Source organism: Aythya ferina (genome assembly GCF_964211825.1).
Source record: "Aythya ferina genome assembly, chromosome: 1".
In the NCBI taxonomy this organism is placed as follows: Eukaryota; Metazoa; Chordata; class Aves; order Anseriformes; family Anatidae; genus Aythya; species Aythya ferina.
Window position 1 is genome coordinate 147,054,135 of NC_140296.1, and position 19,821 is coordinate 147,073,955.

The window sequence follows — 19,821 nt, forward strand, 5'->3', positions numbered from 1 at the left end:
GACACAGAGTGGAACAGAGTGGGGTGATCAAACAGCAAAGTGTTCTTGCAGTGCCTGTGATGAGAAGACTGCAAAAGAAAAGTGTCCCAAGATCATAGATTCAAATAATGGTTTGGGTTGGATGGGATCTTAAAGATCATCTCATTCTAAACCCCTGCCATGGGCAGGGATGCCACCCACTAGATCAGTTTGTCTAGGTCCTCATCCAACCTGGCTTTGAACACCTCCAGGGATGGGGCATCCACAGCTTCTCTGGGCAGAGAATTGGCAAGATGTTGATGTGCCATCTTCCCCTCTTCTGGAAAGAGGGATGGAGAGGTTCTTCACACCCTTAGGCATCCAGTATGGCCAGCCTGCTTCATCTACTGACTCTTCAGGGACATGCAATCCACCAGCCCTTTAGTTCATCCTTGCTGTGTTGTCGCTGGCTTCCTATACCTCTTTGCCTCTCTGTCAGCTGGTGGTATAGACCTTTGCAGTTCTCAGGAAGTGACTGTGCTGCCTCCTGTGCCATTCACTGCCACCCTCCTTGCAGTCCTGGGCTGGCATTCTGCACCGGGGAGAACCAGGCAGCAGCAGGAAGGAAGAGGAGGGCTTGCTTGCCACCAGCTCTGCAACAAGTATTAGGGAGAAAAGGTTGATAAGGGCTGTGAAAGCAGCAGCTACGCTTGATAAGGAAGCAAGGGCCTGAGTTGCTTAGACCCTGGAGGAGCAGAAAGGAGTCCTTCAGGACATTCACCTTCCCTCTCCCTGTTTCCTTCAGTGGGTCAAGAGTTTATCTCCTGCACTCCTGTTCCACCTTGCCATGGGCCATTGGCACCCATGGACCCTACCCCTGCCATGCCCCCACCCAGTGGGGACTTGTTCAAAGTCACAGCTTGAAGGAAAGGCCCAGGACAGGTATGAGGAGCAGAGGTACAGCTAGCAGAAACACTCTCCTGCATGGAGACCCTAGGATTCCTGGTGTGGAAATCCCAATGAAATGCTAGCTCCCTCCCAAGGACCTTCTTAAGCTCCCTGTACTGGGCACAGCTCCCAGGCCTGGTGACAATAGTTGCTGGTCTTCGAGAAGACAATATTGATTTCTGGCTTTTGAAGGCAGCCTTGCTCACCGCTTGCAGTTGGCAGCTGGTTTCTCAAATTTGCTGAATTTCTCAAATTTCTGAGCTTGGCACTGGGTTATCTTGCCCCTTGAGAAACTCTTCTCCCTCCCATGAGGTGGATTCATGGGAAACTTCATATCTTCAGGGCTGCAGGCTGCAGTTATCTGAATTCTTTGGTGCGTGGAAGAGGGATGTGCCAATGTATTGGAGGAATGTAGAAATGTGGAGAAGCGATATTACAAAAGGAGGATAGTGAAAGAAGGGTTCAGGAAGGGGGTTCAACAAGAGAGGCAGGAGAAATAAGAGAAAGGGTTTCAGATCTGAAGTCTGAGTGGATGAAGATAGAGCAGCAGACAGGCAGACACTGCTGAAACAGTTGAGAGCTGAAACAGTTGACAGCAAATAGGAAGATAAATGCAGTTCTTGGCCCTGCAACCTCCTTCAGGCTTTGAGCCACACCACAGGGTTTGAGAGCCTTCTGGGTAGGCATGTTCTCTAGCTACATGCTGGAGGTCCTTGTAGCAGAAAGACACACTGCTCCATTGAGGGTGGAATGCCTGGGAGAAAAGCTCCTAGTTGGCTTTTACCCAATGGGAATCTATGTTGTGCACACCAGCACCACTATGAGAAAACAACTAATATGTGACAAGTGCAGACAGTCTGGGGAATTGCTTCAAAGCTGCCCTAATGCTGTGAACCAAATTACTAAGGTAGAAAGAATGGTTTGACTTACAAGTATGTGAATGTATGCTCATGACCATGATCAAGAACTTTAATCAGATGATATTTTTTTCCCCTAAGGGTTCTAATTAGAGATATATATTTTAAAAAGAAAAAATATGATACTGCTTATAGTAATTACTTTTCTGACTTTCTGAAAAATGGATAAAACTAAAAAGAACGTTTTCTGAATAGGACAGTCTTGTGATAACACAACAAACTCCACTTGTACTTAGTTTGTCTGCCATGTTATAAATATTTCAAAGCCAAATAAGTTTATGTAGTAGCTGACAGATATATCGATTTTACAAGTATAAATCTTAGAACAATGCCACTTGCATTTTTTTTGAGACCGAATAATTTCAAAGATCTGCAGCCCTGAAGAAGGGAGGAAATGGTAACTGTCTATGAAACTTGATTTCTGTAGTTGTACCATGGTAGTGAATTATTTGGATGTCTTTTGCCTGAAGGTTAACTTCTGTTGATTTTCTAAACCCTAAAGAATAGAATCTAAGCCTTCAACTTTACAGATGTCTGAAGCTCTGCAGAACTGGTAGTCATGAGCTTCGCCATTTTGCAAGCAGACGCTTTTGTAGAAGTAATTTTCTTTCATGCTCCAGTTCTGCAAAATCTTGCAAAATTTAGCTAATGGTTGAATAACTCCAACCACAGCCCTGTGGGTAGCTATGAGTACTAGCAAACTTCTCTGCCCTTGCTCTACACCTCGCTCGGTACACCAGCCATGGTCTGGAAGCTGTGCAACTGCTTTAGGCCACGACTAGGGGGTATCAGCAGTGATGGAGAGCCATTCTTGTGCTTCTCTAACTCCCAAACCTGCCTAAATCCCAGCCCCCTGAAGGCACACTGGTTCTGTAGGCCCATTGTCCTTGTAGGCACACCTTTTGTTAATGAAACTCCATCTTTGTGAAAGCTTCTGATGTTGTCTGCAGTACAAGATGTCCTTCTACTTATCAGGCATCTTAACTGCTAATCATATAATAAAAAAAAAAGCATGGCAGGCTTGGTTTAGTCCAATTGGTGATGCAGTATTCAGGAAAACCCACAATGCAGCAACATCATCCTCTTTTGATAATAATCAGGAAGTTAGTATTGAAATTCAGAATTTGGATTGCCTATTAATTGCACCTATTTGACAGCTCAGTCTTAAAAAATAGAGTTGAGAGAGATGTATTGATGTCTTTGTTCCCTAAGTGCAGAACTGTTCTCTCTATTTGAATCTTAGCATAGCTTAGTTTTCAGTTCCTTTCAAAATGTTCATTATAAAATAATTCCAGTCTGGAGAGTTCATGTAAATAAATATTATTGCAATATTTCACTGCAATTTTATGGATGAATCTATAGCTCATAAAATCATTTAGCTAATACCAGGGCTGATTAAGTCTGAGCACAAGGAAGAAATGAACATGCAAAACTTTACACTTCAGTTTTAAAATCTCTTACCCTGTATTGTTCCACAGCTGAACCCTTTTGAAAGGCTTCTGAGGCTCCACAATTATAGTGTAGTGTTTGTGATGTGGAGTCTTATCCAGCAGGGAAAGAGATAAAACCACCACATTTATTTCACTTATTACTTTACAATGGGTCAATAGAGTACATGAACATAGATCTCTAAAGCTAGACAGGATCCCAGAAGTCCATTCCTCTGCTGGCTGTGACAGCTGGAAAAGGAGAGAACTGTGCCCTGGAAAAACGATTGTAAGCTAGATTAAAAAAGAAAAAGGAAAAAAAGGCACAAGACTACGTTGAAGACCGAGGGCTTAGATCTGAATGTATGAAACAAAGAGTAGAGTGACAGAAAACAGTGACATTTATAAAATATTCAAGGCATAGTCTCTAAAGTCCAGAGCAATGTTGAATAAAAACTATTTAGATAATCAGTTTGGGAAGGAAATTATACCAGTGTAACATGCTTTTGGGTGGGATAATTTAATCAGTAAGATCTACAGTCTGCTATGTCTTCTCAAAGCATTTAATATGAACTTTACTGCCGTTAAAGATAACAAAAAACGTTTCTATAAATACATCAACACAAAAAGGAGGACTAAGGAGAATCTCCATCCTTTACTGGATGCGGGGGGAAACTTAGTTACAAGAGATGAGGAAAAGGCGGAGGTGCTCAATGCCTTCTTTGCCTCAGTCTTTAGCGGCAATACCGGATGTTCTCTGGATACCCAGTACCCTGAGCTGGTGGAAGGGGATGGGGAGCAGGATGTGGCCCTCATTATCCATGAAGAACTGGTTGGTGACCTACTACGGCACTTAGATGTGCACAAGTCGATGGGGCCAGATGGGATCCACCCAAGGGTACTGAGGGAACTGGCAGAGGAGCTGGCCAAGCCGCTGTCCATCATTTATCAACAGTCCTGGCTATCGGGGGAGGTCCCAATCGACTGGCGGCTAGCAAACGTGACGCCCATCTACAAGAAGGGCCGGAGGGCAGACCCAGGAAACTACAGGCCTGTCAGTTTGACCTCAGTGCCAGGAAAGCTCATGGAGCAGATCCTCCTGAGAGTCATCATGCAGCACTTGAAGGGGAAGCAGGCGATCAGGCCCAGTCAGCATGGCTTTATGAAAGGCAGGTCATGCCTGACGAACCTGATCTCCTTCTATGACAGAGTGACGTGCTGGGTGGATGAGGGAAAGGCTGTGGATGTGGTCTACCTTGACTTCAGCAAGGCTTTTGACACCGTCTCCCACAGCATTCTCCTCAAGAAACTGGCTGCTCTTGGCTTGGACTGGCGCACGCTTCGTTGGGTTAGAAACTGGCTGGATAGCCGGGCCCAAAGAGTCGTGGTGAATGGAGCCAAGTCCAGTTGGAGGCCAGTCACTAGTGGCGTCCCCCAGGGCTCGGTGCTGGGGCCGGTCCTCTTTAATATCTTCATCGATGATCTGGACGAGGGCATCGAGTGCACCCTCAGTAAGTTCGCAGATGACACCAAGTTAGGTGCGTGTGTCGATCTGCTTGAGGGTAGGAAAGCTCTGCAGGAGGATCTGGATAGGTTGGACCGATGGGCTGAGGTCAACTGCATGAAGTTTAACAAGGCCAAGTGCCGGGTCCTGCACCTGGGGCGCAATAACCCCAAGCAGAGCTACAGGCTGGGAGAGGAATGGTTGGAAAGCTGCCAGGCAGAGAAGGACCTGGGAGTGATGGTGGACAGTAGGCTGAATATGAGCCAGCAGTGTGCTCAGGTGGCCAAGAAGGCCAACGGCATCCTGGCTTGTATTAGGAACAGCGTGACCAGCAGGGCTAGGGAGGTGATCGTCCCCCTGTACTCAGCTCTGGTGAGGCCGCACCTCGAGTACTGTGTTCAGTTTTGGGCCCCTCGCTACAAGAAGGACATCGAGGTGCTTGAGCGGGTGCAGAGAAGGGCGACGAAGCTGGTGAGGGGCCTGGAGAACAAGTCCTACGAGGAGCGGCTGAGGGAGCTGGGCTTGTTCAGCCTGGAGAAGAGGAGGCTCAGGGGTGACCTTATCGCTCTTTACAGATACCTTAAAGGAGGCTGTAGAGAGGTGGGGGTTGGCCTGTTCTCCCACGTGCCTGGTGACAGGACGAGGGGGAATGGGCTTAAGTTGAGCCAGGGGAGTTTTAGGTTAGATGTTAGGAAGAACTTCTTTACAGAAAGGGTTGTGAGGCATTGGAACAGGCTGCCCAGGGAAGTGGTGGAGTCACCATCCCTGGAAGTCTTCAAAAGACGCTTAGATGTAGAGCTTAGGGATATGGTTTAGTGGAGGGCTGTTAGCGTTAGGTTGGAGGTTGGACTCGATGACCTTGAGGTCTCTTCCAACCTAGAAAATTCTGTGTAATTCTGTGTAGTATCTGGTCACTTATTTTGTTTTCTCCCCTTAGTGAGGATATAGCTTTATAACCTATCGGCCAAAACTGCTTCTCCTCTAGCTTCTTCCTTTTGTGCTGTGATGCTTTTCTACATCTTTTTTTCTGAGAACTCAAAAGATGAAAAAGACTAAGCAGTAAACATAACTGTCACAGAGATCGGGACTGCAGATCATAATAAAAAATTAATAGGAACAGAAGTTTTGTTAGGAAGCTCCCTGGTACACCGAGATAAGATGTATTTTGGGGACCTTTGAACCTCAGCTATGTTTATCCCATAAGATGTTACCAAAGTGGTTGTGCTGAGGCTGTGAAGAAATGCAAAGCCTAGTTGATACAGCTATGCTGGTAGAAACTCCCATTGTAATTTTTCATCCCAATTGCATCAGTGAAACTTCATGAGGAATACATATAAATATTCACATATTTGTGTCACTCCACCATTTTATTGTATAAATGTCTCGATCCTTCAGCTTCTCTCAGCAGTCCTTTAGGCAGAAACATGGGTGCTGAGAACAATTCTTGTACCTAAGAAAAGGCTAGAGCTGGAGGGCTATTGAATTGCTGTGATCTCCCATTCTGTGGGAAATAAATATCCCCAAGTAAACCATGTTGAACCATGCAAACTGCTGATGCCTTGGTAGGCTGACTACAGTCTCCCTCTCCGTGCAAGCTTTAAGTTAGCAAAAAACAAAGTCTGCTCTGACTGGGTCTCCCCTAGTGGCCAGGGGAAAAAAGAAATAACAGGGAACACAGTATCCTCTACTCAGTGAAATGCAGTACAGGGACTAAGGTGGTGACTTGCAGAAAGAAGTTCCTTACAGCTCTCCATCTCTCTTTCTCCATTAGGAACGCTTTTCTGTATTCATGCTTTAATTATTTTCTGTCCCTCTAGGCTCAAATTTTGCATTTCAGCAACCAAGATGTATGGCTAATAAATCCTGATTGCAGACAAAGAGTGCTTAAGATCAGGAATCTCAGCCCACAGGATGAACTGAGAAGTGGAAGACAGAGATGGTGGCTGAAGTCTGCCAAGATTCAGAGGAGTGCAGCAGCGTGCCAGATCCTTGCTGGATTTGAGCATATCAGCCTGGTAAGCATCCAGGAAGGGGGCCCAACTGGGTGTGCAGTGCTGCTGTCATGGTATAGTATCACCAGTAACGTGATTGTTAACACAGAACTCACCTCTGAAAAATATCAGTTTTCCAAGCTAATGCAGAGCGAGGCCTTGAAGACAAATAAAATTATTTATATAGTGCATTTCTTTTTACCAGCAAACATGGAAAAAAGCACAGTGATTCCAGATCACGATGTCAGAGATACATGAAGAACATCTGTCACTATGACAGAATCATAAATCATCATGCTGAAATCCTGACAAGCCCTTTTTCACTGGCAAAGTAGCTCTTTAAAATGAGTTATAATTAAGTTGCTTAGAGCACATATAATCTATCTTAAATCTGTTCTTATTTTCAAGTTAAAAGTGTAGATGTACCAGTACCAGTTTTGTTTTGTTTTTAAATAGTTTAAGACGTTTAAAAACTAATGGCTATGACTTATCAGAGCAGCTGAGGGTGTTATGAATTGTCCCATGTGAAGATGATATTAGAAAAATAAATTTGATTAGGAGAACTGTTGTTAGTAAATGAAATGGTGCTGAAGGCACAACAGCAAACCATCCTGATGTAGAAGGAAGATAAGCAGAAAGAGACCAGTATGGCTGCATCGAGAATTCTCCAGTGACCTGAATATCAAAAAGGAAATCCTAAAAAGAGTGAAGGCAAGGGCATATAAGTGAGATAGTAATAAAACAGTGGTATAAGAATCTAGGGTTATAACCAAGAAGACTAAATCACAAAATGAGTTACAACTTTCCTGGAGCATAAAATGGAAGAAAAAGAGGTTTTATAAATACCAAGGAGTTAGCGGAAGAGAAAGGCAGAGGCACAAATAACAGATACCCAAAGTAGAGTGAAACGTTTTGTTGTTTATTTTGCTACATTCTTCACATACACATAAACATTAATGACAGATACTTAACAATACTATTTCTTAACTAGGGGAACATACGCCAGAAAAGGAGAAAAAAAGTCATAGATTGTTTGAATAAATGAGATATATGCAAGTCTCTAGAGCTTGCTGAAATTCACTTAATACATACTGAACTCTCAACTTATCTCTGAGTTCCTGGAAGAGCGGTAAGTCTCAGGGGCCTGCAGCAACAGTATAGCCTAATATGGGAATAAGTTTGTGTTCACACGACTTTTAGTAATGGTCAGAGATCTGACATTAAAACACATATTCTGCAAATTATTTTAAGCAAAACACCCATTCAATTTAAAGCTTTGATTTTCCTTAATTCTTGCCGCTGTGGCGCATGGTTTTAAAAAATATCTGATGGAAAGTGTTCAATAATGTTTCTTAAATGTGACATTTGCAGCAGGCTCTGATTTGAGCGCTATTAAGGAATTGTTGATTGTGGGTCATGATTTGCAGGGTTATAACAATTTCTGCTTTTAAAAATGGGGAATGAGGAACCTAGGGAATTACTGGGAAGTCTACCTAACTTCAATACCTAGAAAGATAGTGGGACAAACTATCTAAAAGTGAACACATACATGCCCTGTGAATAATAAGGTGATAAGGAACAGCCAACATGATTTTGTCAGGTTAATCTAATTTCCTTCTTGATCAAAGGAACTGGTTCTATTGATAAGGAAAAACAGTAGAATTGACTGTATCTTGACCCAAGGCGTGTCTTGACCTAAGTAAGGCTTTTGACACTGTCCTGTGTGCTCGTAAATGGACTGGAGAAAGCTGTCTCATTTATAACAACCTCTAAATCAGTCCACTAGTAGACATGAAACTGCATACAGTTGTTGGTACTTGTGGGTACTAGGAGGATACTGAAGAGAAGTCTTGCACAGCTCCTAACAGATAGGATTCTGTTCAGAGTTTCAGTAAAGACTTGCAAGTGTACCTCAGATTTTGTCATCTAAGCTTTGGCAGATGACACCATGTAAAGATTTGTAAAATATGCTCAAGGACGGAATTAGAATTCAAAATTGTTTTGATGTGCTCTGAAAGGTTCTGAATTCCAACATTAAAATATTGAACAAAGACAATCACAGAGGACCACATTTAGGAGGTCAAAATCAAAAGCGCAGCCACAAAATGCCACTGCAGATAAAGATCTAGTGATTAATGAGGTCTATTAATGAGCCAACAGTATGATGCTGTTGAGGAAAATAGATTAATGTAATTCTAAATTCTCTTGAATTGTCTGCTAGCAACACTATATTTAAGACAGGAGATAATTAGTGTGCTCTTCTTGGCACTGGTGAGGCCTCAGCTAAACTATCGTATTTTACTCTGAGGCAACATAAGCTAAGAAAGATGTAGATAAACTGGAAACAATCCAGAAAAAATCAACAAGGACAAGAAGTTTGGAAAATTAGATTCAAGAAGAAAGATTGCAAGGTTTTTTTTTGTTTTGTTTTTTGTTTTTTTTAATATATAAAATATAAGGTTATATGAGAGTCACCAATTTTCATGTACATAAAAGATGATTACAAAGAAGGTAATGTTTTTTCCATTTCCGCCAAATATATGGGCAAGAAGCTTTTTTTATTTGTAATGTACTATGATACGTATTGTAGTAACATGTTGTAAGTAGAAGAAAAGATTAATACTAGAATATATTATCTAAGAAGGTTGTATAATCCTGTCCTTAATATTGACACAAATCAGAGAAACTGCCACCTACCATTACCAAGATACATATGGTCTTTCTTCATAGTTACAAGATGGATCAAATGAATATTTCACAGATAGTGGATGAGATTCCTAGAACTACAGTGGAGTACTCAAGTTATGACAAGGTAATCCATAACAGGATTGGGCTAAGAAAACATTTAATTCCACGTGTAGTCCCAGACATGTTCATTAGTCATTATGGAAGACTACACAGGTTGTTCTTTGGACTTAAAATACTCTCCTTTTCTTAGATTTTTGTTTGTTTGTTTTGGTTTGTTCTAACTAACCTCAGGAAGGTTAGCTACAGCTTTGATTAAAAGTATTGAGAAATAACAGATTATGTAACCATCCAACTCTATATTTCTATGATTTATGTGTAATCTACAGTATTTTTTTTCAGTTGCCGTAGAGCTTTGCAAGTACAAGTTAATTATTAAACTAGTTATTTTCCCAGGGCAGTAATGACCTAATCATTTATGATAGTGCTCAAATGAGAAATTAAACAAACATATCCAAAATAAACAGAGATCAAATTGTCTTTGCCAATGGAAAAGGACAAAATCCTGTTTTTGTGCCAGTGGGTCTAGAAAACAACAGCACAGAGATAGACCTCGGTAAAATTAACAAGTCAAGATTTCTAAGTCTGTGGGAAATTCAGTCATTATTCGCAATATTTTTAATCTTCTTCTTCTTTTTTTTTTTTTTTTTTTTTTTCTAATTTGGAAAAATAGTTATATAGAAATCAGAAAAAAAAAGTGCTTTGGAAAGTTTGAAATTTTTGAGGGCTTGAATTACAACTAAACATTTCAACATTCAAAACCCAAAATGTTGCAGTCACGGTATACCACGTATATATCTTAGGCAGCAGAGCACAATGAACATTATAGAAACCACAGTCCTCCAGGGACCCTGGTATACACAAGAAAATGCCAACCAGAATTACAGTGCAAATAAAGTAGCATTCTGCAGTGTGATACGTTTTGTGTTACCTCAAAATAAATCTTTTTAAAATCATGCTCCTGAAGGAAAACTAACCAGAACTAAGGTTTGAAGAAAATATGCTCTTTGTTGGAAAACCAAATCCATGAAAAACTTCTGATAAACTCTAGTCACAACTTTGTATTAAAAATAAATAAATGTATCAGGTGTTTTCTAGGGAAATCTGTGCTCCTCACAGTACACTATGTTGTTGATCTAAATGTGACTGTGAACATCAGAAGTGTTTGCATTGTTATTTTAGTCTAATAAAAAATGGCCACAATCCTCAAAGATAAGGTCAAAATCTGGACAAACATGACCTTCCAGAAAATCAGAAATATTTAGACTTGGTGTTCACTGTTTGGGCCATGCTTCAGTGAATATTTGCTTGTCCTTTTTCTTTTTAAAAATATATATGGCTTTTAGACACCAGAGCTATGATTTCATAGTGCATAAGAAGGTTATCTCTTAAAACAAACACCAGAGCTCATGAATCTTGTTGTGCAAATGGATGAAAATTGACCTAATGAATTAGGCTAGCTTCAGGCCTACCATTAAGTAAGTCTCTTGTAGAAGAGTAAAATACTGCAGAAGTTCAAAAATCCTGAGACAAGCCTATCAGATGTCAAGGGCTGGCTAAATCCCAAAGTGAAGAGAGACAAATAGACCCAAGTAAACCAAGCTCATCTCAGCTGAACTTGCTTTTGGCAACCCCACTGAAGAGGTCTCATTGCTCAGACCTGTAAACCCAAAGATGTACAGGTTGGTTTGTAGGCCAGGATGCTGCATACAACCCTACAGCACATTCCAGCAGCCTAAAGTGTCTTAAGCAGCTTAAATAGCTTTAAGCAGCTTTGCAGGCTTAGACACTTTAAGCTTGTAAAGCAGTTTAAGCTGCTTAAACTGCTCTAGGACTTTAATAAGGACTCCACAATACTGCTCCTCACCAGATGAGCAAAAAGAAGCTGTCTTTGTGCTGTGGCTCCCTTGACATTGGCTGGAAGGAAGGAGCTACAGGATTGCCACCAATCCTGCCAGGAGTCTGTATAAATACAAACCACTGATATTGACGTATTTTAGCTATAATATTGTATGAAATAAAGAGAAGTATACTCTCCCCTTGATTCACTCATAGTTTCTTCCTCTTTTTCAGCTATTTCTCTTCCCCAGCGACCACCTCCTCATTTTCTGTTTTTGTCCATTGTGCTCATGCTCTTTCAGTATCTATTTCCTCTCTAATTGACTCTTTCTAAAGAAATCAATTACTGCAGTAATATACTTTTATGAAAAAACATGTCTTTATTCAGCCCACAGAACCATATTGGGGTCAACTATTCATTTAAATCACTTATAGTATAACCTAAATCTAGATCTTTTTTCTCAAGAGAAGGGTATGAGTAGACACAAGCAATGTGGAAAAACCTAATTGCATAATCCCAGAAAGCACTGGTGGCAGCCATTAGAGTATCACCTACACAGTAAGCAAGCAGATAGGCTAGAATTGTTCAGAATTTGAAACAGAACACACCAAATTTGCCTCATATTTCCTGGCATTTCAGAGGTTTCGTGAAGGCTGTAGGAGAAGAAAATCCAAGGATAGCTGTCCAGAAAAACAGGAAAATGTGTCTTCCTATTTCGGTAAGCTCTCAGGGCTGAAAGGACTTCATTTTTGGTTTTCAGTCTACCCCTATGAATTTGGGATGTGCTGCACAAACCACAGTGTTGTTCTGTTCTTACCAAAGGATGTAACACCCCTCCCCCTTTACATACAGAACAGCAGCACACAACTGAGTGGCTGCTCAACAGCTTTAGAGTAGTCATATTTTGTGGGAACCCACACTGAGCTGCCATGTTAATAACTAGGGCTGCAGTGATGACATGCTCAAGTACCTGGGCTGGTGCTTGCTGCTGAGGATCCTGCTCAGGAATCTAAGCATGCATCATCTCACTTTTCTCATGTTGTAATTCCCCTTTGAGTTCCTTGAGCAGGAATATTATGCTGTTTTCTTTCATATCTTTCACTCATGCACCTCACTTTCTGGGTTCATATCCTAACTTCTGTGGTGTTATCTTTCTGGTATTCCCAGTTCAATTGGCCCCGTGTTTTTCACAAGCTAATGAACTCCCATTGCATGACTTATCACACACGCTAACCACAATTTAGCCATGCAGTGTAACTGTAAAACTTATATGTATAGCCAAATGATGTGTTACAAGGACTTAAGGATGTAAGCAGGAAGAGGAACCACAGTCAGCCTTACTCATTGGTCTGTTTTTTTCCTGATTATCTGTGTTATGCATTCCTAAATAAAGTCATGTATCACTGTAGCATTTATTGCATGTCTGATGTGGCATATTTATACAGGCATCACTTAACATTTTTGTTGAGGCTTTGTTTATATCAAATGCTATTTTTTCCAGCTACCCAAAAGCATGTTTATCTCCATATTTATCAAAGAAAGCAATCTCTAGCATGAGCTATTTTTTTAGTCATCAATTAATTTTAATCTCATTTTCCATTTACCTATCTTTCAGTTATTACTGCCTTCAAAAAAATGTTCTAAAACTCTAAATATGATGCCAATAGGACACACTAGCTTGTAAGTGATTGAATTATTTCCATTTCTTACGTATAGCATTGGTATGCTCCCATCGGGTGACATCACTGACAGTTAATAGCTTTATTCACCAGTTGGTTTGGGAATAGTGGGCATGTTGGAGGATTGTTTCCTTGGGTTCTTGCCCTTGTCTATAACATCCTCCCAGTAGCTCCAGCTCATCCTCAGTTTGTCAGGACAAAAGGCAGGTTATCTGGGCTGCCCATGGGTACCTGTCCAGTGAGATAGAATTGGCTGTATGGTATACAGGCAGCTCTAGGGCTGGAGAAGAAGGTGAACTGCACCAGCCATTCCCTCAGCTCTGACAGTGATTTGGGTCTCACCTTGCTCTAGGCAGCTGCTCATTTGCATCAATGATTAATGATGGGAATTAATTAGGTTAATTAAGGTTAATGATGAGCATGGAAAATTCATCTTTTTTGAATTCTGAAAAGCTATATGTGAATTCAGAAAAGCTATATGTAGTCAGTTATTCATAACTCTTGCATTTTGTTTTGAAGATTTCTTTTCCAGTCTTTGAGAACAAAAAGTTGATTTTTGTGTTATGAGAGAGTTTGTGTAGTGTCAGCTCTGAAAGAATTTTTTAACACTTGAAAACAAGAAAACATACAACATGAGGCATCAGGTCAGGTATACAGGGTGAGATTCAGCAAAGGCATTTAGGCATACGCCTAATTTTCAGTTGGAATTTAATTTCCTTTGGCTTCCAGGAAACTTTAGTGTACACTAAAATTAACTCTGCTGATGTGAATTGATAGTAGCGTTGCATGTTTATCTTGATAAACAACTGTGTGCCAGAAAGAAAAAAAAAAAAAAAAGATTGCGTTGACTGCGTTGAGCTTAGTGAGAGCACACATTTGTATAGATCTACCAACAGAAGAAGAAATTTTTCAGAGCTGCTGTTGGGCTGAGTCACCGAGTGCTGGCAAGCTGCTGGGGTCCTGTTACTGGCCATATCACCAGGCACTAGCCCATCACCGAGGGCTGCTGCTCCCATTAGTAGCTGCTCACAAAGCAAAAATGCACAGGCCAGCAGACTCACCCTTCCTTCCTTCCCCACACTCAAGACAACTATCTCCTTGATGAGTCTTTAGGTTACAGCTGACCTCGCTACAGGAAAGCATGCGGCTTCAAAAGCCGAAGTGCCACTTTTGCTTATTCCTCCTTATCCCAAACCTTGACATTCCTACTGCTATTTACATTTTTTAATCTTATTTGTCTGAAATAAAGTGATAGTTCATTTCTACTTCAAAAATCAGCTTTCCCTCACCGCTGTTTCTAGTTCTTTTTTTCTTCTCAGCTCTGGTGGCTAGCTTATTTGGATGGCACAGTGAACTGCCTGGATCTCTTACACTTATGTGAAGATCATTTCCCTGGACTGCAATGTGAGCCCAATTCTTTGTCTCTGCTGAAAGCCATCCTAAGAGGTAGGTAGAGTTTAAGATTTTAGGAAGAAAGCCAGCATTTGCCTCTACCAATATTAATTTCACGCATTCCCTCTTGCATTCTTGATTCCATAATTGAGCTGCGCTTCCTTCTCCACCCATATCCTGCCTTTACATACCTATGTGTACAGATGATGGAGGAATGCTGTGTGAGCCAACCAGCCTGCAGGATGAGTCACCCTGGGAAGGTAAACCATCCTCTGCCAATTAGGATGGAAAAGGAGGAAGCATGCCAGCAAAACAGGTGATCTGAGCAATGCATTGCACACCACATGCCAAAATGGATATTGCACAGTGCTGTGCTATAACAGAGAAATGTAGAGAAGAGCATGCATATCCACAATGACCCTTAAAGCATGAATTAAAGAAATACTAAATCTCTATTTCTTTTCATAGATCGCTCTTATATATACCAACCCAGAAACAGATAGGGTGGTGGTATAGTATAAAACTCTCAGTGTTTTTACTCACTTTTATTTGGGTGTTTTTTCCTGTGCATGAACTCTTGAAAGCAGGATCACAAACCCAATTTGTGAGCATGCATCAATTATGCTATTTGTTGGATTATACGTGCAGTAAGTGCCTGGTACTAACATGCTATTAGCTTAAGCACTAATGTACTTACCATCTCTGATGCAGGTACCCACTGAGTTTCTGCTGGTCAGGCAGATGGTAATCACATGGGGAAGTAGCATTCTCCACTGCTCCTTGCAATAGGCTGATCCTCAGATCCTCGGTTTTGCTGAGTTATCTTCTATTTTGATTTTTTTTCCTTCAGGGTTTTATAGTTTTTTTCTCTTTTTCCTTCAGTCCTGGGGTGACTAATACCAACTGAACAATTTCACTTTTGTTTTCTTTTTTTTAAATTTATATATATATATATATTTTGCTTTGCTTAAATTTATGTATTGTCACTCAAAGCTTAGCAGCCATTTTATTAGTAATGCAGAGCTGGAGTTATAGGGGTGATCTAGGCCTCATGTTAAATTACTTGGTGTGGGTAAGATCAACCAAAATAATGGGAAAGAAACTGGTCTTTGCAATCTGTCTGAAATGTTTCTAAGCATCTTGTTAGAAACATGAAGGCCTTATCAAATGGCACAAAGGACTTGGAGAAATAGATTCTGACATGTACACAAGCTGAAGACAGATGTGTTACATTACAGGTAGTATTAGTGATGGTCTTTGAAATGCCAACCAGGATAGTTTGGGAAGGATGGGCTTCAAAAGGAAAACAACTTAAAAATAAGTGATGTGAAAGAGAAAACTAAATGATGTTGTGTGATGTTCTGACTTTGCCCATGCAGATTTGTAAGGAGAAAAAAAATCACCATGGGGATAATTCAACACTGGCACAGGTTGCCCAGCAAGGTTTGGCAGTCTCCATCCTTGATTGTTTTCAAGACCTGACTGGGTAAAACCCTGAGTGGCTTGGTCTATGCTTAGCATTGACCCTACTTTGAGTGGGAATTGTTGGACTGCAAACCTCCCAAGGCTCCTTCCAGATTGGATGATCTGGTGATTCTGTGATTTACGTTGCTCTTGGAACTGATGGCAGGGAAGGTGGAGAAATGGTGTTAAGAAGGTGTAACACTCATCAGGACATTTGCCAGGATGACTGAGTCTCTGTAAGAGCTAGATGCTGCCATCGATGTAAGGTGATCCAGCCTCTCACCCAGTCTTGTCCCTGTGGTGCTGGCTTCTCTCTTGACCTAGGCAGGCAGACCCTCACCCAGTTGGCCTGTGAGGCCTTTCAGTTCACTACCCTGACAGAAGCTGACTAGTTTCTTTAAACTGGTTGGCTTTGTGCTGATTTACTTAGCTGAATTATTTCACTAAAAAACAGAAGAGCACCAAAGAACAAGGAGAAAGTGAGAACATGCAGCTGAGACTGGAAGGAGTTAAGGTTGGGCAGTGCCCTTTCAACGGGAGTGAACCATTAAATTTGCCTTGCTGCCTCATGAAACAATGTGATATATCTGCAGCAGTGTCAATTCAGGCAGAACAACAAATTGGGTAAGCCCAAACAGGTGTGTACCATCAAAAAAAGAAAAACTCAGAAATGAAAATTCATTAATTCTAAGACCGATGAAAAGTGTGGAACTGCCCAAAATGGAACGTGGAAGCATAACAATGTGTGAAAAATGATGTTCAAAGAAAGATGAACAGAGATATATTAGAGACATAGCACTTGAAACTGAATCTCATGTCATGGTAGGAAACCACAGATCTTGTTTACCAAGTTACAAAAATCCTGTGTGGCTAGTTTAAACAGGAAATGGGCTGATCAGAAGCAAAGATAGGGACATGTGATAGATGGGTAAAATATTTTAAAGAAGTCTTCGACAGAGCAAAACCCTTCCTTGACACTAGATTCTGCTGAAACGTGACTTCAGACAACAGGAGATTGCTACTGGTTCAGTAGCAGTATCAGAAAAGCAAGTCATAGTCCAGTAGGTAGCAGCAACAATGCAATGACACACGATTTTAGCAGAAATGCTGAAAGGCCATGATGTCAATGCAGGAGTAAAACTTTAAAAAAGTTGTTGAACAAAATATGGGGAAAAGAAAACTTTTGATGAGTGAGAACATGAAGTTATTGAAAAGAAAAAAAGTGACTGGGAAACCATCTCTCTTCCTTATGCTGTAGGAGAAGTCAAACGTAGTGGAATGCTGTGTAAGACAACAGATAATGGATGCAAAATTGGAGGAAAACAGTCCCTGGGCTCATGCCCAGAAAACTGGATATTCACACAAAAGAACACCCTGAAAGAACACCTGCAATGAGAGGCTTTGCTCATCACCAGTCTCATTGATTTTCTAAGGTTACTTTACAGCAGCCTTGGGAACGTCTTGTGGGACTGCAGCACTCAGCTCATCCTCCATCCCCACAGCCTTACAGGGAGGGATGGATGGTTGCATCTGGGAGCGCAGCTAGGTAGTAGACTGTTTCACCTTGAGCACTGGCATAAAACAAGGCCGTACTTGTTTTATGTTGCTGTTTTGCATTATCGTACATAGCTAATGTGTAGGCAGCAGAAGCAGCAGCATACCATGGGTGGATTACACATATCTTGGAAGCATAAACCGTGCTAGTAATATTGTGTTACTGAGCCATAGACCTGATAAAAGCTGTGAAGAAACATAACCTAGCAAAAAAAAAAAAAAAAAAAAAAAAAGTAAGTCAAGCAGGATTCAAAATCAGCTATCAAAGCAAACGTTCCTGAAAGCTTACTACTAAGCATCAAAGCCATGCTAGAAAACACAAACTCCAGGAAAGTAGAACAGCTTGCCTGCCTTGTCCATATCCTGCTCCTGAATAATTAGGAAGGAACCGACAGCAAGGCTAGGAAAATCTTCTGCCGTTCACCTCATTTCAACGTGGGAAATAAAATATACTGAGTCCCAGAACAAAACTAAGACTTTTAAAATTATTATTTGCATATAATTACAATGCTAAAATAGACCTTGGAAGGTGGAGACATCAATAGATGCTAGAAAAACAGTATCCCTGAAAGAAAAAGTGCCTGTGAGAAAGTCTGAGTATCGGGCTCTGTTGTTAGCACAGGGAGTCAAACAGCCCACCAGCTTATCTTTCAGGGTCAGCAGGGAGAACAGAATGTGTTTGGTGTCTGCTCTGTGAACAGCAGTCCCCAAGAGTCCCCCATAACAGGATCAAGTGGAGACTGTTGTGTGAAGAGGATATTCATGAGAGATCCTAAAAAGATCCACTTCACAGGAATGACAGGGATCAATCTCAACCATGTCCATTAGGAACACCAACAAGTGATGGAGAGGAACAGAAAACAAAAGCTTCCACTGTATATTCCAGTCTTACTGAAGAAAGAAGACAGTAAGAATAAGCTAAGGGTACCAGAAAAAAACACAAATATATTCCCTGTAATTGCTTTGTTTTCTCTGTGAAACAAAACTTGCATTAGCTAGCTCGTTTTATTAGCTGCCACTGCAGGTAATAGTCAGAAACCTTACCGAAGGGAAGGAAAATAAAGCTTTCACTCCAGAGATGCAGAGGGCAGCTGATGTCCAGGCTAAAGCACTCTGCCAAACGCTTCAAGGAGCCGAGGGCCTGTTGCCAAGGCACCGCTGTGTGATTGCTGCAGTCATGATAGACCAGGGAGAAAGTCCACATGCCAGGAAGAGTTGGCAGGTGCGGGACTCAGGTAAGTCATGCCACAGTAGAGATTACATGAAGCCTGATTAAAGGGTTTTTGGCTTTCATGTATCTTCAAAGGTATCTGGATCTTGCTGGCGTCATAAGCAATGACGGTTTGTTTTTATTGCCTAGACTGAATGAGGGATCTCTAGTCAAATCATGTTGTGTTTCTATATATTGTCTGTTTTAGAGACAGATCTGCTGTTTAACCGTTAATATTTGGGTGTGCAATATGATATTTATCTGAAAGATCACTAATATATATAAAATAAGTAGTCCTTCTTTATTTGAGTGATCTGCAAGCTTGTGTCAGTTGCTTCAGCTCATGAAGTTTGAGATTAGAGTGTGCTTTTTCTGAGCATGCTTTTTGGGGTGATGCTATGTAAGAGGGCACACAAACTCCTGTTTGTCTGAATACAGAGAGTCTCCAAAGGCAGAATACCTTGTCTCTGTTACAATTCCCAACCATTTTCTAGCTAAGTTTTAACACAAAACTGCTATTTATCTGCTTTTTTTTTTTTTTTTTTTTTTTTTTTTTTTTTTTTTAAGCCAAACTTGGCAGTCTGTTCTTGGCATTCTTTTACTTCTCTCATAAAATCGACCCACACATAGCCCAGATTCCTGAATGGTATCTGGTGAAAATTTTCCACCTTCTTGTGCTATATATATATATTCCTGTGTCCTGAGCAGCAGCATGTTTCTGTGTTTTGAGTAAAGACTGCAGTAATTTTAGATATCTGCCTCCATAAAGGAGCATCAGTGTTTCTTACATGTATTCATAATGAGAATTTATTCAATATTTTCATAGAGGTTTAACCTCATTTCCAAAATGAGGTTGTTCTTGTTCTCCAAGTTAAACAACTAAATTTATAAATTTTTATCCTGGGAGCCTGCCCACCAAAGCCCATATGTATTTATACGTATACAGCAGTTGAAGTAAAGAGCCTGATTCAGGAGAGGCTTTTAAATGTGTGCCTTATTTTAAGGGCCTACTGAGCGTAAGTTAAGTGTGCGTTCACACACTTCTCTGAGTGGAGGTGCGTTAAAGAACAGGCTTGTTTGATCCAAAACCTCCACTGAAATGCCACTGCCTAGGTGCTTGCAAGGCTGACAGCAGCAATGAGGCACAAGCCATAGCTCACCCTTGCCTCACCAGCAATAAGCATGCACAGCA

At 41.0% G+C, this 19,821-nt stretch overlaps 1 protein-coding gene across 10 annotated transcripts in view; it reads left to right on the forward strand.

The window, feature by feature from the left end:
• The window catches only part of LOC311442829 (uncharacterized protein), an 85,548-nt gene that overhangs the window by 50,656 nt on the left and 15,071 nt on the right, over window positions 1–19,821 (forward strand). For 3 of the 10 annotated variants that reach the window (XM_084532462.1, XM_084532460.1, XM_084532461.1), the window contains exons 5-8: window positions 6,572–6,769; window positions 14,329–14,455; window positions 14,554–14,661; window positions 15,781–16,649. In XM_084532462.1, coding sequence (XP_084388588.1) covers window positions 6,572–6,769; window positions 14,329–14,455; window positions 14,554–14,661; window positions 15,781–15,788 — 441 coding nt within the window. In that variant the 3' untranslated portion in view covers window positions 15,789–16,649. Of the gene's footprint in view, window positions 1–6,571; window positions 6,770–11,969; window positions 12,049–14,328; window positions 14,456–14,553; window positions 14,718–15,780; window positions 16,650–17,123; window positions 17,258–19,821 lie in introns of those variants that run through there. The other 7 variants (XR_014696893.1, XR_014696894.1, XR_014696895.1 and 4 more) reach the window with 7 other exon arrangements.